At 41.4% G+C, this 17,409-nt stretch overlaps 1 protein-coding gene across 1 annotated transcript in view; it reads left to right on the plus strand.

The window, feature by feature from the left end:
* The window catches only part of LOC111950798 (ras-related and estrogen-regulated growth inhibitor-like), a 60,598-nt gene extending 45,327 nt beyond the window's left edge, over window positions 1–15,271 (plus strand). Inside the window, exons 3-5 of the mRNA XM_023968698.2 lie at window positions 8,615–8,671; window positions 12,302–12,375; window positions 13,423–15,271. Coding sequence (XP_023824466.1) covers window positions 8,615–8,671; window positions 12,302–12,375; window positions 13,423–13,833 — 542 coding nt within the window. The 3' untranslated portion in view covers window positions 13,834–15,271. The remainder of the gene's footprint in view (window positions 1–8,614; window positions 8,672–12,301; window positions 12,376–13,422) is intronic.
* Window positions 15,272–17,409: the final 2,138 nt, after the last annotated feature.

Below are 17,409 nucleotides of genomic sequence, written 5' to 3' on the forward strand. Positions count from 1 at the left end.
TTCTGACTTCAACTGTATATGTATGTATRTGTGTGTGTTGGACTATTATTCTACAATGTAGAAAATAGTCAAATAAAGAAAAACCCTTTAATGAGTAGGTGTGTCCAAACTTTTGACCGGTACTATATTTCCATTGCTCGTGTTTCTTGGTCCAGGCACGTCTCTTCTTATGGGTGTCCTTTAGTAGTGGTTTCTTTGCAGCAATTCGACCATGAAGGCCTGATTCACGCAGTCTCCTCTGAACAGTTGATGTTGAGATGTGTCTGTTACTTGAACTCMCCGAAACTGAAAAGATATAGCTAGCTAAGATCCTCCTTTTCCATGTGGAAAAGATGGCGGACAGAGACTTGCTAGCTACATTAGCTAGCTAGCTGGGATTTTCTACAAGGAATCTGCGCTGGCTTGTCTCCCCTTGTCTGGTACATGTACCCCCGCCACACTCCCCTCTATCTCCCGAGCTTTCGCTCACCTCTGCGCACACTGTTGACTCTGAACTTACAATGGCTAGCCCCAAGTCGTTATATTTTTCTCTGGTGCTTTATGCTATTTGCCTCATGACTCCTGCATGCYTTGTTGACTATGATCTTGCTTGTTTACCCAACCGTGGGACAGACGGTTTGTTCCCACACTCGGRACTTTGACTCTCTTTTGGTTACACAGACTCTTGGCCTCCCATCCTATTCTAACCACCTCTCGCTGGCTTTGTATTCATGTTATCTGATGAAATTGCTGTACAATATGATCTTGTTGCCATCTAATGCACATTCAAATGTTATAAATCAAYACTGCAGAGCTCTCCCTGTCTTCTGCCTTGCCCTGATTTGTATTACTGCTGATTATATCTGGAAATGTGCATGTACACCCTGGCCCATCTACTGTCGCTAGCCGCAATTCTGATTTGTGCTCTGATATCTGCTTCACTGATTACTGCTCTCGTAAAAGCCTGGGTTTTCTGCACGTTAACACTATAAKAAAGGTGAAATAAAATAAATACAAATAGGAGCTTATTACCTAAAGTGTATCAATTGAAGGTGTGGGTTCCCAGCTCCAATCCAGTTGTTGGTCATTACTGAGACATGGTTAAGAAAGAATGTTTTGAACACTGACGTTAACCTTTCTGGTTATAAACTTTTTTGGCAAGACAGATCTTCCAAAGGTGGTGGAGTGGCAATCTTTACCAAGGAACACCTTCAGTGCTCAATTTTCTCCACCAAGTCTGTCCCCAAACAATTGTATTTGCTGGTTTTACGCATTAAACTTTCAGATAACTCTTTGTTGACTGTTGCTTGGTGTTTTTGGCCACCATCAGCACCGACTTGTACCCTAAATGCCCTAAACTCTCTCCTGGCCCTTAAAATAAGTCCGAATGTGTACTGCTAGGTGACCTAAATTGGGACATGCTTAAACCATCTCACCAAGTCCTAAAGCAATGGGACTCCCTAAATATTTCTCAGATTATTAACAATCCCACATAAAGGCTACTCTCCTTTATGTTATCCTTACAAATAATCCTGATAGGTATCAGGCTGGGGTTTTCTGTAATGACCTTAGTGATCACTGTTTTACAGCCTGTGTTCGTAATGGCTGCTCAGTGAAACTACCTGTCCTGATTTGTCATAGACGCTTGCTAAAACTATTTAATGAGCAAGCCTTCCTTCATGACCTGGCCTCTAAATTGGTGTTGAATCAGTTTGATCCCCTCTGACGAAGACACTTGGACCTTTAACACAAATATTTTCAGTGTTATCGTTAACAAATATGCACCCAACTCTGGCCTTCTAGGCAGAGTTGCAAAGAAAAAGACATATCTCAGACTGGCCAATAAAAATAAAAGATTAAGATGGGTAAAAGAACAGACACTGGACAGAGGAACTCTGCCTAGAAGGCCAGCATCCCGGAGTCACCTCTTCACTGTTGAGACTGGTGTTTTGCGGGTGCCATTTAATGAAGCTGCCAGTTGAGGACTTGCGAGGTGTCTGTTTCTCAAACTAGACACTCTAATGTACTTGTCCTCTTGCTCAGTTGTGCACCAGGGCCTCTCACTCCTCTTTCTATTCTGGTTAGAGCCAGTTTGCGCTGTTCTGTGAAGAGAGTAGTACACAGCGTTGTATGAGATCTTCAGTTTCTTACATGGAATAGCCCTCATTTCTCAGAACAAGAATAGACTGACAAGTTTCAGGTCATTGTGAGCCTGTAAACGAACCCGCTGATGCTCCAGATACTCAACTTGTCTAAAGAAGGCCAGTTTTATTGCTTCTTTAATCAGGACAACAGTTTCAGCTGCGCTAACATAATTCAAAGGGTTTTTTAATGATCAAAAAGCCTTTTAAAATGATAAACTTGGATTAGCTAACACAATGTGCCATTGTGGAGTGATGGTTGCTGATAATGGGCCTTTGTAGATATTCCATAAAAAATCTGCCGTTTCTAGCATTAAATGTCTACACTGTATTTCTAATCAATTTGATGCTATTTTAATGGTCAAAAATGTGCTTTTCTTTCAAAAAACAAGGACATTTCTAAGTGACCAAACTTTTGAATGGTAGTGTATGTATTTTTTTACTGACAAATCAATCAAACTGTGTTAGTGGCCAATTGATGAATGGAAAGAGACATCTGTTACAAAACACCAAAAAGTTTGACATTTAAAGATTGTCAAGCCAAGATTTCAATACTGGGTAAGCCTACAAGGTAGGGAGGGATGCATTCTCTGTCGAGATTGACAGTATATTTATTGTGGTTTTGAAAATGCAAACCATGATAATGAAGTGCCGAAGTCGGTATGCTTTGTTTATTGCTTGTGTGGTGCACTGGCACTGAAACCTGTTGGTGGAAAATTTGTTGCATATAATTATAAATATGGCATCAAAATGTAGAAAATCAGTTTTACCCCATCATTGTCTGCAGCCGGTTCTGATTGTAGTGTAATGAAACAGGCAGGGAGAGTGAGCTCATCTGGCCCGTAGCCCTGCGTGGCATCGAATATGCCACAAAAGCTAGCTGAAGTGGCAAAGTTGATATCCACATTTATAACAATAGTTATTGTTATTTGTGGTCGTTAACATTATTATTAGTTAATTTTATGAGGGGGAAGGGTGTTCAATTTATTTTACACTACAAGGGGAKAGTCATGTGAAAATAGTATGTTTTATGTTGGGGAGGGGTGTGCATTCTTTTTTTATGACACYTTGAGTTGGACCAGCCCCTCCCCCCAGTACATTTCGAGCTGTCCCTAACTAACCATCCATAAACATCGAAATAGAATTTTTAGGTCAAAAGAACTGACTCCTAGTTTGTTTATAAGGGCTAAATGAAACGTGTTGGCGACACTCAGCCTCAACAAAATAGCCTTTCTTCTTGTAATGACTAATTACATGGAGAAAACAGGCCAGCTCAAGATTGATGTTTTTTCATTTTCTAAGGAAAAGGCAATTTTCCCTATTATCCCCCTTTCAAAAGCAGGGKCTCTGTCGCTTGACACGAGGAAACCATTACCTTCTGAGACTCAATTGGGCCATTTAGGCCMATTTGAAGTCACTCAGGCACAAGACGGCCACAGAGAGAAGAGCAGTGCCACGGATACAATATATCTCAACCTGGGAGGGAGGCAAGTGATGCAAGGCAAGCAGATACATACAGAACAACGACCCWGTAATGCAACCTGTTGGCTATGGATGGAGTGCCTGAGTAGTTCTACATTTCCATGCAAAATTTCAAGAGACTTTGCAACTTTGGGCATTGATTGAATGCCTGTTAGCGGTGAGATCGGCTCTTGAATAATGCGGGCCTTTGAAACCTTTCTTCATGTACAGTACATTATGAGATCKTGTGGCTCTGTGCTGGCAGGACCACGGGTGGGTGCCCTGGCCTACAAGTTAGGCTTTTTGGGGGGCTAATGGAAAAGTTAGTGAGGCCCAGGCAGGGGAAAGGAAAGGAGAGGAGAAAGGAAACCATGGGACCACTGCAGAGTTCCAGGTGGAAGCGCTACCGGCAGATAGACCACACAGAGCGAGCCCCGGTTTCTCCTATTCTTAATTGGATTACACGGTGATGCGCAACACTAATTTACCGGGGATAGATAACGGTATAATTAGCCACCGAGGAAGTGCAGCTGGAGCGTGTGGCCTGTTTAATGTTAAGGCAAATCGGACTGCAGCCAGCCAGGTTTGGGGTTCTACGCAGCGCGGCACTCGGTCATGAGTCTAAAAGGCACTTACAGATGGGCCTCGGTAAATGGCAATTGAACCGCGAGAAAATCCACTTGCCATGTGTAGAGACCAGTAATCCCGGTTATTGTCAGCTCGAATGTTGTCATTAAAACATTGTTTGTTTAAACAAGATGAACTCTGCACATTGGTCAACCATGCGAGACTCAGCTAATTTCATATTTTGGCGCCTAGACCACCGAGCCAGCGGCGCTGCTCACTGGAGCGAGCACCACGAACCGTGGCGCTTGCAAAACAGCTTGCGTTAAAAAGAGCTTGCATTTTACCGCCTGCCGCAATACTCCCATTGAAGTCTGACTTAGTGGGTTTTCACCAACAACCAATTTGGCAAGAGAAGGTCCGCCCCCATTTATTTTCAATGAGGACACAGAGRAATGTCCAGGGGATTGTGGGAAGGTGAGCGGCGAGAACCCTGCTAGTGGAGCGGAACTCTGCCATACTTTATGTAAATTTCAAGCAAAGTGTTGGAGCAGTTCCAAGCTTTTTAAGTGACCAGGATTCCRCAATAAAGTAGGGGACTTATTTCCATTGTGGTCCCTATTTTTTTTTGTTACGTAAATACATTTTACAATTACATAGATACAGACACATTGCAGAGATAGAGACAAAAAAGGTTTAAACACAGTAGCCAGCTTTTGACATGCTTTTTAAAAGTGGTTATGGTTGGTATGRCTTTGAGTTGCTGTGGTAGTTTGTTCCACACAACAGCCCCAGTGTATAAAAATGTGTTCTTACCAGATAGCGTATTCTTTAGATGTTTGGGGCTGCTGGTGAATCATGATGTGCAGGCATAATCAAAGGGACACTGGACTAGAGCACTTGCGATGTAGGGTGTCTATAGCTAGGTTTCCATCCAATTGGCGACAGATTTTCATGTGAATATTCTAAAATATACATAAAAACAATATGCATTTCCCCATCAGAGTTGTGTTTCCATCAAATTGACTTGTTGCGGATAAATGTCTGTGCGTGTATACATAAAAATGACATGTACGCARTAAAGTTCCATGGGTTTCCATCGCATTTTCAACTTTTGGGGGTCAAACGGCTACCAAGCATCAATCATCATGTCACCAGAATAAGACCCTCTATTTATTGAAAGGAGCATCCATCAACCTCGTCACCTCGTGCACTTTCCCCACCATGTGAAATTCATCAATGTATTTAATCTAGCTGAATAAAATGCATTCTTTCCCATGTTATGAAAAAAACATTTGCGACGTACTTTACTCGCATAACAAGGCTGGATGGAAACCTGGTTAATGTCCAGCCATTTTGAGGATGCGGAATTATATTTTGGACGAACATGCGCATGCCTAGCCTAAAGGAGACTTCTGGACTAGCCGAATTACATTAAAATGTTGTGTTTATGCCACAAAAAAGCTAATACATAAAAAWKTTCAGGGYATATTGAAGTGTTAGGTTCTAGGTGCGCTAGGAATAGCAGGTCTGATTGGAGAGGAGGCAAAATGCATGTTAGGCTTTCCTGAATAACTGGGCCTGCCGGGAGCATATGTGGCCACATTATTATAGGTCTACTTGGGAGAATGATGATCTGYAACAGACAGCGYATCTCAGTATCAGAAGTAAAAAGGGCGTTGGRCCAGCACCGTTATTCAAATTACATTTTCACCGCAGCCTAGAGTAGAATTTTGTACTCACTTGAAAACAATAATGCAATTATTCATTGTATTGTAGGTTAGTCTAGGTAGGATAATTGTATATTGTCCCAAAACATAATCAATAGGGGAGCTATCTGAGCTGCGTGTCTCATGTCCTCACTGTTCTTTCATGCTCCATGATGCACCAGGCCTCTCCGCTGCCTATCAGCTATTCCTATTTGTTGTTGTGGATTCAATGCTTTTATGTGGGGTTTGATTGGTAGTTAGCCTATTGCAGATCTGTACAAATGACCCACTTACCAATATCACTATGAATGGTGGATAGAAGGCAGGATAGACAGACTGGTAGGCTATATTGATCTGTGGTATAGTAAAAGTTAGTGTGCGGAAAAGCATAGTGCATAAGGGAAATACCAAAAAGCCTTGATATAGGGGAGRCGCATGCAAGCAGATGAGGAAATTTGGCTAGGATGGAAAAAATGGTATAGTAAAACCTGCAACAGAGTGAATGTAAACCAGGGGRAAAACCACACTAGCCTCCCCTGTGCACAATAAAAAACAGCACAACCAAAGCGGAAAAAAAAGTTTGACAATAAGATGTTTTTTTTGTCACATACACCAGATAGATGCATGAAATGTGTTGTTTTACAGGGTCAGCCATAGTAGTACAGCGTCCCTAGAGCAAATTAGGGTGAAGTTTCGTGCTCAAAGATACATTCACAGATTTTTCACTTTGACGGGTCAGCTTTCGAACCAGCAACCTTTCAGTTGCTGGCCCACCGCTCTAAACGCTTGGCTACCTGCCACCCTCCCCTATTTTAGACCACCCCAGTAAATTTAGAACTGTCCCTAACTTTTGACTGAGTGGACATCAACTTCGGCCATCGGCTAATCAGCTGGGTATACAGACTCAAGGAATTAGAATGTATCAGAGGCCACCAAAATAGAGCTCCTTCGAAAGTATATACTGTACTCTATAYCATCTACTGCCTCTTGCCTATGCCGTTCGGCCATCGCTCATCCAAATATTTATATGTACATATTCTTATTCATTCCTTTACACTTGTGTGTATAAGGTAGTTGTTGTGAAATTGTTAGATTACTTGTTAGATATTACTGCATGATCAGAACTAGAAGCACAATCATTTCGCTACACTCGCATTAACAACACTTATTTTATCTCTCTTAATGTCAAATAAAAGTACTACATGCACTTAAAATATCAGATCACAATCAACAGCCTTTCAGTAGCCTAATAGAGAAATTAAATTGCTTAACATTTTTTGATAATAATTTATGGCACAGCTGAAGTGAGGAGTGGGATTAATCRTAGGTAGAAACCTAGTCGTCCTCTGAAGCTATTTTTACCTTTTGTAAAACAACACTCTTCTAAACCACAGGGAAGTGGCTACAGTGACTACATCCAATGGGTTTATAATTCTACAATAAGGACAGGAGGTCAAAGTTCCAATCCTGTGGCACATAAGGATATTTCATMATTTGAACTGAGACTCTACCTTTGGAATGACGATAGCGCTACACTTTTAAAAACGCTGGGTTAAAAACAACCCAATTTTGGTTATTTGGTAACCCAGCGCTGGGTAAATATTGGACAGAACACACACTGGGTTATTTTGACCCAGCAGCTAGGTATTTTATGTAATCCATAGGTTATTTTCATGAGGCATGGCTTCCAGATAGTTATTTTTGTACACYCGTGAGAGCAAATGTAATTCCTGTTCATCGTGATAAATATCAACCCTGAAAATTATATTTTGCACATTACAAACTCAAATATACATATCACAACATTAGGATATGTATTATTTATCCCAACATTGGGATATGCATAGGCTCTTTAGAAACTCAAACACTTGTAACCCTCATTTAAGCCACAAARGTGTCAGTGTTCAAYCTTAACATGTGATAACAATACAMCAGAACATATTAACATTTACTCTCACTGGTGGCCAAAAGTAACTACCTGAAACACACACCCCTACTAAGCCACCCCTCCAGTCTTCTGATCTGAACTGCTGGGTCATATCTCAATAAACTGCTGGGTCATATCTCAATAACCCAGCATCAGTAACCCATCAGTTATTAAAGAAAACAACCCACTAAATGTCCTAATGCCTGCAACCCAGCAGTCGGGTCATCCAAACAACCCAGCATTTTTTAGAGTGTAGTGTTCTTTTCTATTTCTATGGGAATGACTATCATTGGATAGAATGGTCTTATGCTTTTCACRTTTATGACAACAAAGACACAAAGWGAAAGAAAAGATAGGGGTAAATGGTAATTAGATATTTGGGGAACAGATGTCTGGTCTAGCAGGCTGTCTCTGAACACACACTGTATTTGAAGATGTCAAAAAATTCAGACCGCTAATACATATTTGTATTCAGATGACATGCTGCTGTATCTGTATGCACATGGTTCCTTTAAGGCTTACAAGCATCTGTCTCTAATACATTCCTGCTTGTAAGTGGCTCTGATTAGATGTGCATATCAAAGCGAGGCTGTTGTCCCTTTTGAACTGAATAAATKGTTGCGTAATCAGATGAGCACTCTGTGCATCTGATACTGAGTGGGGAGASTTTTCCATCCCACCCAAACTGATTATCCCCGTCTGTCAAGACATAATCCTATCTTCATGTTTTTACTTGCTCCATATTTAAGTTGATTGATTGAATTCAATTACAGCACAGTATGTTAATACCCCTCTCTCTCCCTCCCCATCTATCCCTCTCTCCATCTCYACAGCTCTAGTGGTGAGGTTTCTGACCAGACGTTTCATCTGGGAGTATGACCCAACGCTTGGTAAGACACCCTACCTACTCCTGCTCTACTCCTGCTGTCCTAGGCAACATTGAAAACAACCTRCACAACACTAGTCTTAGTGTGTTTTGTGCAGCCAGTAAATCACTCTCCCTATGATTTTGGGTATCAAAGGCTTTATCTGACCTCAAAGGCTGTTTTGATCCAGAGATGACTGTGCTGCGTCGGTCAAAGCCTTCTATCTCTAATATCAAGGCGAGTTATCATATCAAGGTAGCAACCGAAGTAATAATAATCACTCCCATGTGTTAGTATATTTCCCCCATATCTCCTCAACACATCATASAGATTCATTTCCTGACAATAGGCCTTTTTAGGTTAGGCCTGACATCAGTTTCTTTTTTTTTTAAGCAAAACTACATCACAAGCCTAGCCTGGTCGGTGATTTAACATGCTATGTGATTATCAGACAGGGATAGAGGCGATGCCTTAAGTTTAGGGCAAGGCGAAGCGTCATTCATTCACGCCAATGGTCGGTTAATCAGGTTCATATATAGGCTAAGTGACCGTGCAAGGGTAAGGTTCGTATAGTAGGCCTACATCCTGTCATTGGCAGGAATATCCTATTGTGGCATGTTTTGCTGTAAGCTAGAAAAATATTGGGGGGGTTCGGTTCATGGTTCGATGGCATGCTATGTACAGAGTCAGCCTCATTAGAATAACACAGATATAACGCACAGACCCAACTGTTGGCATGGTGGGAGCAGTAACATGATATAGACATTAAGCCTCATTGCATGCAGACATTTCAATGTGATGGATGCTATATATACATATACTCCTACAAATACCAATGGTCTAAAATATGCTTATAGCATGCTGTCAAACAATTAGCTGGAAAGGGAATTGGATCCGGCAGATATWTATATATATTTTCTCACTGCAAGCCAAGTCTCCGATTCCCATTGACAGTTTCCCCATTTTCCCCCTGAATGTGATGTACTTTTTGGTGCAGGCTCAAGTGCTTGTTATTCGAACAGCATTCAAGAGTATAACCTAGTACCCACCACAGCTTATTTCCTGACATCACACAAGGGTTGAATGAAAGATGAAGGCTTTGGGCTRCGAGAGAGAGAGACAGCGCTCACAGCTCTGTAAGAAACATGGACGTTGAGAATATTGAATTACAACATCAGACAGATTAATTTCATGGGGTTTCAGAACAGGGTCTGGAAGCAATTTAATCATGTTTTTGCAAACAGTACCCAGTGTGTGTGTACTGTAGGTTACACATATCCTTCGGTGGTTTATGTGAGTCCAGAGAAGTAATATGATTTTAATAACGTGCCTTGTAGTCTACTAAAATTGGTCATTTCGTCATATGATGATATAACCCCTAAAATGGAGCTCYCTGATTTAAATCAACCCCATGCTGTCAATCTCAAAACGCCTGTAATGAAATGAACAGCAATCTGTTTCGATTGACATTCAGGAAGCACTTAGTTTGCGTAGGTGTACAGTCTGCACATACAAATGGATTTGATGAAGCCATGATAGTAAGAGGAAATCTGGAGGAAATCTCTTCCACATCTTTCTCTTTACTTTGAAGAGATGCCATCTGCTAATTTGTTTTATCAGATTCTTGGGGGGGGGGATTAGAGAGCCGTGCAAAATGAAGCTGTTTTACAACAGAGTGCTTTCCATTTCATTATCATCTTGTTACATAACTCAACTGTAGGAATATGATATGTTGAAACCTTGTGTTCTTTTTTGATGTTCCCTCAATTCTGATCTGTATTATCAGAGTTTAGGAGTTAGGATTTAACCTGGGCAAGGGGGATCAAGTAAATATGATTACAAAAGACTGCTACAGTGACTAACATCAGGAAAAGCATTTTTTGGATGGAGATACACAATTCAATATATAAATACATAAGCATACCCTTTTCCCATAGATTATATGACTATGTGGGTGAATGCCACAGGAGGTTGGTGCCACCTTAATTGGGGAGGACGRTCTCGTGGTAATGGCTGGCGCGGATTCAGTGGAATGGCATCATACATCAAACACATGGTTTCCATGTGGCTCAGTTCCAGCCATTATTATGAGTCGTCCTCCCTTCAGCAGCCTCCACTGGGGAATGCATTTTCCCGCCTCTGGACCGGAGCATTGTCGTGCTTGTTGCCATGACACCAATAATTTGACAATGGCGGCAAACCCTGTTCATTGCGGTAGTCTTGTCAGGACTTTTCCCCCCACAATTAAAAAACAGAGTTCTACATTTCTATGCTTTTTCATATTTGGTGGTTCTCTGTTTATTGTTCAATTGTAAGCTATTTATTTATCCGACTCCACCCTGCCCAGCTAACACACRCAACCGCTAATATTATCTCTACCTTAGAATAGGAATACGAGAATTCCATTMATTGTCACTCAATGGGAAGCATGTGAGCAGTGTAATTATGTAAGTTGGCTTGTCATTAATACAAAAGGTTACCTTTATGTTCATGCAGATGCCGAAAGTAGCTGTGAACAACAATTTATACCCCCCTCTGATCTAATCTTATTTACCTCATGGAATGAACTCTTACCAAGTCACTCCTCAATAAGAGGGGCAGAGGAATCTACTACCTACTAGAAATCTACTATTAATCTAATTTATTGAGGTCATATGACATTGCACAATCACAGGAATAAATAGCACAGATMGAAACAAATAGGAAAGCAGATGCTTGGCAATCCAGTGAGTGAGCAGAACAAGATAAAAAAAATTCTAAGTGGCGTAGTAGTTAAAAGTACAAACAGCTTGAGATGGGGGCTGATCTGTTGACGTTTCCAGTTAATATTCTGGTATGAGACTTTCTCTTTCAGCATTCTAAAATAACACCAACAGCAGCTAGAGGCTCCAGGTTGTTGCTGGGAAATGAGTTATTTGCTGCCAGGAAAATGACTGGGGTGTTGGCCCTCCTTAAGATCTTCAGATATGTAGGTTGGACCATTAAATCATCCCCAAGCCCCCCTGTTCATGCTGTCAATACCCAAACACACATAGTAGGTGTATGTACTTGCGTGTATGTGTGTGTTCAGGTCTTCGACTGCACGTGTGTGGATGTGGCAGCTGAAATGGGACGTCCCGTGAGACCCAGGCTACCCTCTAGCTATAGAAGGCAGCAAATCAACACCCTAGYGGTCGCGCTCGGTGACACTTCACACGCAGACACAGTGTTTTGCGTCCCAGAGGGCACCTGGGTAGAGGCAGGGATGATGACACGCACAGCTAACTAACACCCAACCAGAGCATTCTAGTGTTACTGGCGGTTAAACTCCAGACCCCCGCCATCTCCAATAGTAGCCACCCACCATGCTTGAAAAAGCATGTTTTGAACAGGGAGATCTGAAATGCCTTTTTAGGGTTTGAGAGTTTACACAGATTTTTTTTAACAAGAGTCAATTCAGGTAAATTACTCATCGAGGTATAACGAAGAGGGTCATAGCCAGCATTCACATCTGTATCCACCTCTCATCCTATTGGTAAAGCTGCCCTGAGGCAATTCAACTTGATGGGGTTCATTGACCACCTAAACAACCAGGTGGSCTCAACGGTTGAGGCGACATAGACATGTCACCATCTTCTAAATGGGGTTTCCCTTTTGTCTTTTTGTTCTTTCCAGAGTCAACATATCGCCATCAAGCAACCATAGACGATGAGGTTGTGACCATGGAGATCCTTGACACAGCCGGACAGGTTGGAGCTTCAGCAACTTTGCACAGAAAACATAGACGTTTGTGTAGAGAAATGTTTATACTGTGACTGGCAATAGAATAAGAATAAWTCATAGTCAATTGAATATCCCAGTTCAACCCTACTGTATAATGATGACTTATCAGAGTTTATTCACAGTAGCAGTCCTAGCTAGCGTTGCTCTATGCTGTTCTAATCAGCCATTGGGTAAACACATTATACGATAAATGTGCTGCTGCTAATCTGAGTACGTAGGTGTTCTGCCTGCTACTAATTTCCCCTGTGAAACATCGAGCCAAGTCATCCTTCTCTCATTACATTCTATTTTGAGAGTGCAGGGAGTGAGAGTTTAGGTGAGGGCCTAACCAAGCGTTGCTAGACCTGTCTTTTTCTGTCAGAGAGCCAGTGTAGAGCTGAGGTTTCTTCGTTCTCTTCAAAGCTGTTAAAAGTGGYGAGTACATATCAAGCCTTTGATTCTTGATTCTTCTTGGACCCCGAAGGCATCCTTTTACCTCATAAATCAGATAAGTTCAAAAGTCGGTCAGTTATATAGATGTCAAGTATCACTATGTTCAATGTGAGTTATGCAACAGTTATTGTAACAAATTAAGTTATTATTGCCAATAACATCTCTGGCTCATGCAAGTTTAAGACTTCATTTTTTTCATCACACGACTAGTAAGTTTTGTTACGACAGGACTGGCTGTACCGACTTGATGAAATCAGGAGCAGCTGCAGTTCAGAAGGRTAGCCGACTGTTCAAATCTGGGGGATTTAAAAAGTGTTATGTTGAGAAAGGAGAAATAAAGCATTTGAACCCATTACAATCATGTGCAGCTGAAAACATATTTTATAAAAAGCTCTTCAGTTCAGATGCCTCAATTCTCCATCACTTGTTCAATGAAGACTTGCATAGAGTTATTGTTTCTTTGCCTTGTGGATATGCCAGACAACAAGTGGGCCTATTGGTCAACAGTATTCTAATTGGCTAGCTAGTTGCAGAAAGATTGTTGCTAAAAAGATCCTCCCCTCCTGTATCTTTACCTCCAGGAGGACACGCAGCAGAAGGAGAGCCACATGCGCTGGGGYGATGGCTTCGTCATTGTCTATGACATCACTGACCGGGGCAGCTTTGACGAAGTGGCTCCTTTGCGAGGCCTCCTAGAGGAAGTCAAGAAACCCAAGAATGTCCCTTTGGTTCTGGTGGGCAACAAAGCCGACCTAGACCATGCCCGACAGGTGGGCACAGAGGAGGGCGAGCGGCTGGCTGCTGAGATGGCGTGTGCCTTCTACGAGTGCTCGGCGTGCGCCGACGAGGGTGGCATGGTGGCGGAAGCATTCCATGAGCTGTGTCGCGAGTTGAGGCGCCGCAAGGTGGTCCAGGGCAAGGCCAGGCGCCGTAGCTCCACCACCCACGTCAAGCAGGCCATCAACAAGATGCTGACCAAGATCAGCAGCTAGGGGTAGCTGCTGAGCACACTCCACAAAGAGGATAAACTCAAGATGAACTAAAGAACAAAGTGACTGATTTCAAGGGTTTAGATGTGTAGAAATATCATACAGCCATCCAAGCTCCTAAAGAGCACAAATATAAAATGATGAATGAACAGCGAACCTCTTCGTACTTAGTATCAATGCACAATCAATGAAGATTTGCATTGATACGAAGTGTGCCAAAAATCGCTCTCCATTCAACACTGATTCTAAAGGGGAAGGCTGTTGGCCATTATAACTCCCTCTTTGACCATGCTCCACAACTAAGGTCAGAAGCACAAAGGGGAACATAATAATCACCTGATGGGAACTACTTTGTCCGTGAGGGAGGTGAAGATGCTTTTGTTTCATAGCCAACTGGGACATTTCTGTATACTGCCAAGGAAGGGGGGAGAGAGTCCGTTATTCAGAAGTCCCAAATCTCTTATTCACTCTTCCTTCTTGAGCAGCATGGTGAATACCCCCGTTTTGTGKCTATAGCTCCACCAACTTTAAACAAAATATTGTCCATGAACCCACCCTTTGTTTATTAGAAATGATGGACAAACGATTTGTAGTTTCCTCTCCCTGTAGCTTGTTTGTGGGATAATGTTTTGATATGCTCTAGGCCAGTGTTTCCCAACCCTGGTCCTCCAGTACACATCCTTATTGTAAACCTAGACAAGCACACCTGGTTCCACTTGTCAACTAATCATCAAGCCCTCAATGAGTTGCGTTAATCCAGGGCTACAACAAAAATGTGTACTGTACACGAGGACCGGTGTTGGGAAACACTGCTCTAGGTCAACGGATGTGTGTTCTTTGAGCAGCGTTAAAGGATTCCTGAAACAGAGTTTTCATGGTCTTATGTCGTCCGTTTGCAGAGCTCTGTTGACCTTAGACATATCCCGTGACACGATTGGTCAAAWAAACAATTATCCACATGATAATGTCTCCCCCACCCAAACCTCAACCCCCATGTCATACCAAGCATAGGACAGGGCTATAGAGATCCTATCTCAAATACGTTTTTCATCTAAAGAACCTAAAACAAGATCGAATAAGATATAGAGGAGAAGGAGACCAAAGTTTTCAGTTTGTAAATCAATGATAATACTGTTTCATGGTATCGTCCATCCAGGGGAATAGTTACCATCCATCATTCCAGCTCAAATTCCAGGGACGTTCTAAATGTACCTTAATTGTAAACTATGTATAATATTGCCTTTTATCATTGGTCTCAAAGGAGTGTACAGTACATAACCCAGAGGCAGGCAAAATGGTCGACATGTCTCCTGTATTTTAACCAAATGCTGTTTCTTTGTTATCCAATGTACCCGACCTGTCTCTGAGTTTTGAGAATGGGGATAAAACGGACAAATTTGCTGTGCAATTGTAATTAAACATTAGATACATGTATATCCAAGACGAGTTTGAAAATGTCTCTTTTCTGATTCATCTTTAACAGTATGTTGTTATGCATAAACAAATTTCATTGTTTGTTATTTTTGACAGTCTAACAACGCTGCATAATTTGTATTATGGTTTAGAGTGACGGGAAATGTCACATTTGCATAATACTTGTCAATCATAATGAAAGGTGCACTCCATGAATCAAACCACGGGGGAACCACTCTCGAAGGCTACAAGGCAAAGTGCTATTTCTGTTAACTTCTCTGGGATATGTGGGACGCTAACGTCCCACTTGGCCAAAAGCCAGTAAAAATGCAGAGTGCCAAATTCAAATAAATTACTATGAACATCAAACTTTCATGAAATCACACCAGACACCAAATTAAAGCTACACTTGTTGTGAATCCAGCCAACATGTCTGATTTCAAAAAGGATTTACGGCGAAAGCACACCAAACAATTATGTTAGGTCAGTACAGAAAAACACAGCCATTTTTCCAGCCAAAGAGAGGAGTAACAAAAAGCAGAAATAGAGATAAAATGAATCACTAACCTTTGATCTTCATCAGATGACAGTCATAGGACTTCATGTTACACAATACATGTATGTTTTATTTATATCCAAAAATCTGAGTTTAGGCGGGACGCTACTGTCTCACTTGGCCAAAAGCCTGAGAAAATGCAGAGCGCCATATTCAAATAAATTACTGATAAAATTTAACTTTCATTAAATCACACTGAAAGATACAAATTAAAGCTACACTGGTTGTGAATCCAGCCAACATGTCGAATTCAAATAGGCTTTTCGGCTAAAGCAAACTATGCTATTATCTGAGGATAGCACCATAGTAAACAGAGAGAGAAGCATATTTCAACCTGCAGGCGCGACACAAAACACAGAAATAAAAAATATAATTCATGCCTTACCTTTGACGAGCTTCGGTTGTTGGCACTCCAATAATGTCCCATAAACATCACAAATAGTCCTTTTGTTCGATTGATCCAGAAAAACACGGTTGAAACTTGACTACAAAATATCTCAAAAGAAAACTTTGCCAAAACATTTCAAACTACTTTTGTAATACAACTTTAGGTATTTTTTTACGTAAAATAGTCAATAAAATTGAAGACAGGATTAAAACAAACTGTAGCTAGCCTTCTGGTCATGCGCCTCTAACAAACAGGACACAAGTGACCCTGATTCAAAATGGCCGTACTCTTCATTACACAAAGGAAAAACCTCAACTATTTTCTAAAGACTGTTGACATCCAGTGGAAGCGGTGGAACTGCAAGAAGGTCAATAAGAATCTGTATTCCCAATGAAACTCCATTGAAAAGTGACTTTAAAAAAAAAAATCTGAATGGTTTGTCCTCGGGATTTCACCTGCTAAATAAGTTCTGTTATATACTCACCGACATGATTCAAACAGTTTTAGAAACTTCAGAGTGTTTTCTATCCAAATCTACTAACAATATGCATATCTTATCTTCTGGGGATGAGTAGCTGGCAGTTGAATTTGGGTATGCTTTTCATCCAAACGTGAAAATGCTGCCCTCTATCCTAGAGAAGTTAATGCTACTTCAAACCCTGCAATTCATTTCCCAATACGTCAAAAACATTAGCACTTTTACCAAAAAGCTATGTGTAATTCAAGTGACCCAAACTACATTTTATTGCTTGGGCAGTTAAGGAAACACAATACAAAACGCAAACCCTGTAGTCCTCAGAGAGAAAACACACTAAAGTCTTGGAGAGTTTGGGTGYKGTTTAGGAGTGTCCAGTCTCAGGGCGGATAGGCCTACTGTAATTACAACATAGTSAATCTCTCAAAATAACTGCACCAGAGGACCACTACAACCCCAGTGCTCCTCCCTCTGGAGTCAACCAGTAGCACACAGCTGGAGACAGTTAGCTCCCCATCACGTGACCGGTATAGGCCTAAAGATATATAAAGATTTATAGCTCGCAGACATGTGTACATTTGTCCATCCAATGACTGGTTGAATACTACAGGCCTGTAGATTGATTCATAGCTTGCAGATGTAGGCTGTATGTTTGTCTATTCAAATTATAATGGATTTAGCTGATGTCTCTTGGCTGTGTATTCTTGGACACAGACCAGTTGGAGAAGAAAGATGCTGTATCTATGG

The sequence above is a fragment of the Salvelinus sp. IW2-2015 genome, linkage group LG3 (assembly GCF_002910315.2).
Source record: "Salvelinus sp. IW2-2015 linkage group LG3, ASM291031v2, whole genome shotgun sequence".
Lineage (NCBI taxonomy): Eukaryota > Metazoa > Chordata > Actinopteri > Salmoniformes > Salmonidae > Salvelinus > Salvelinus sp. IW2-2015.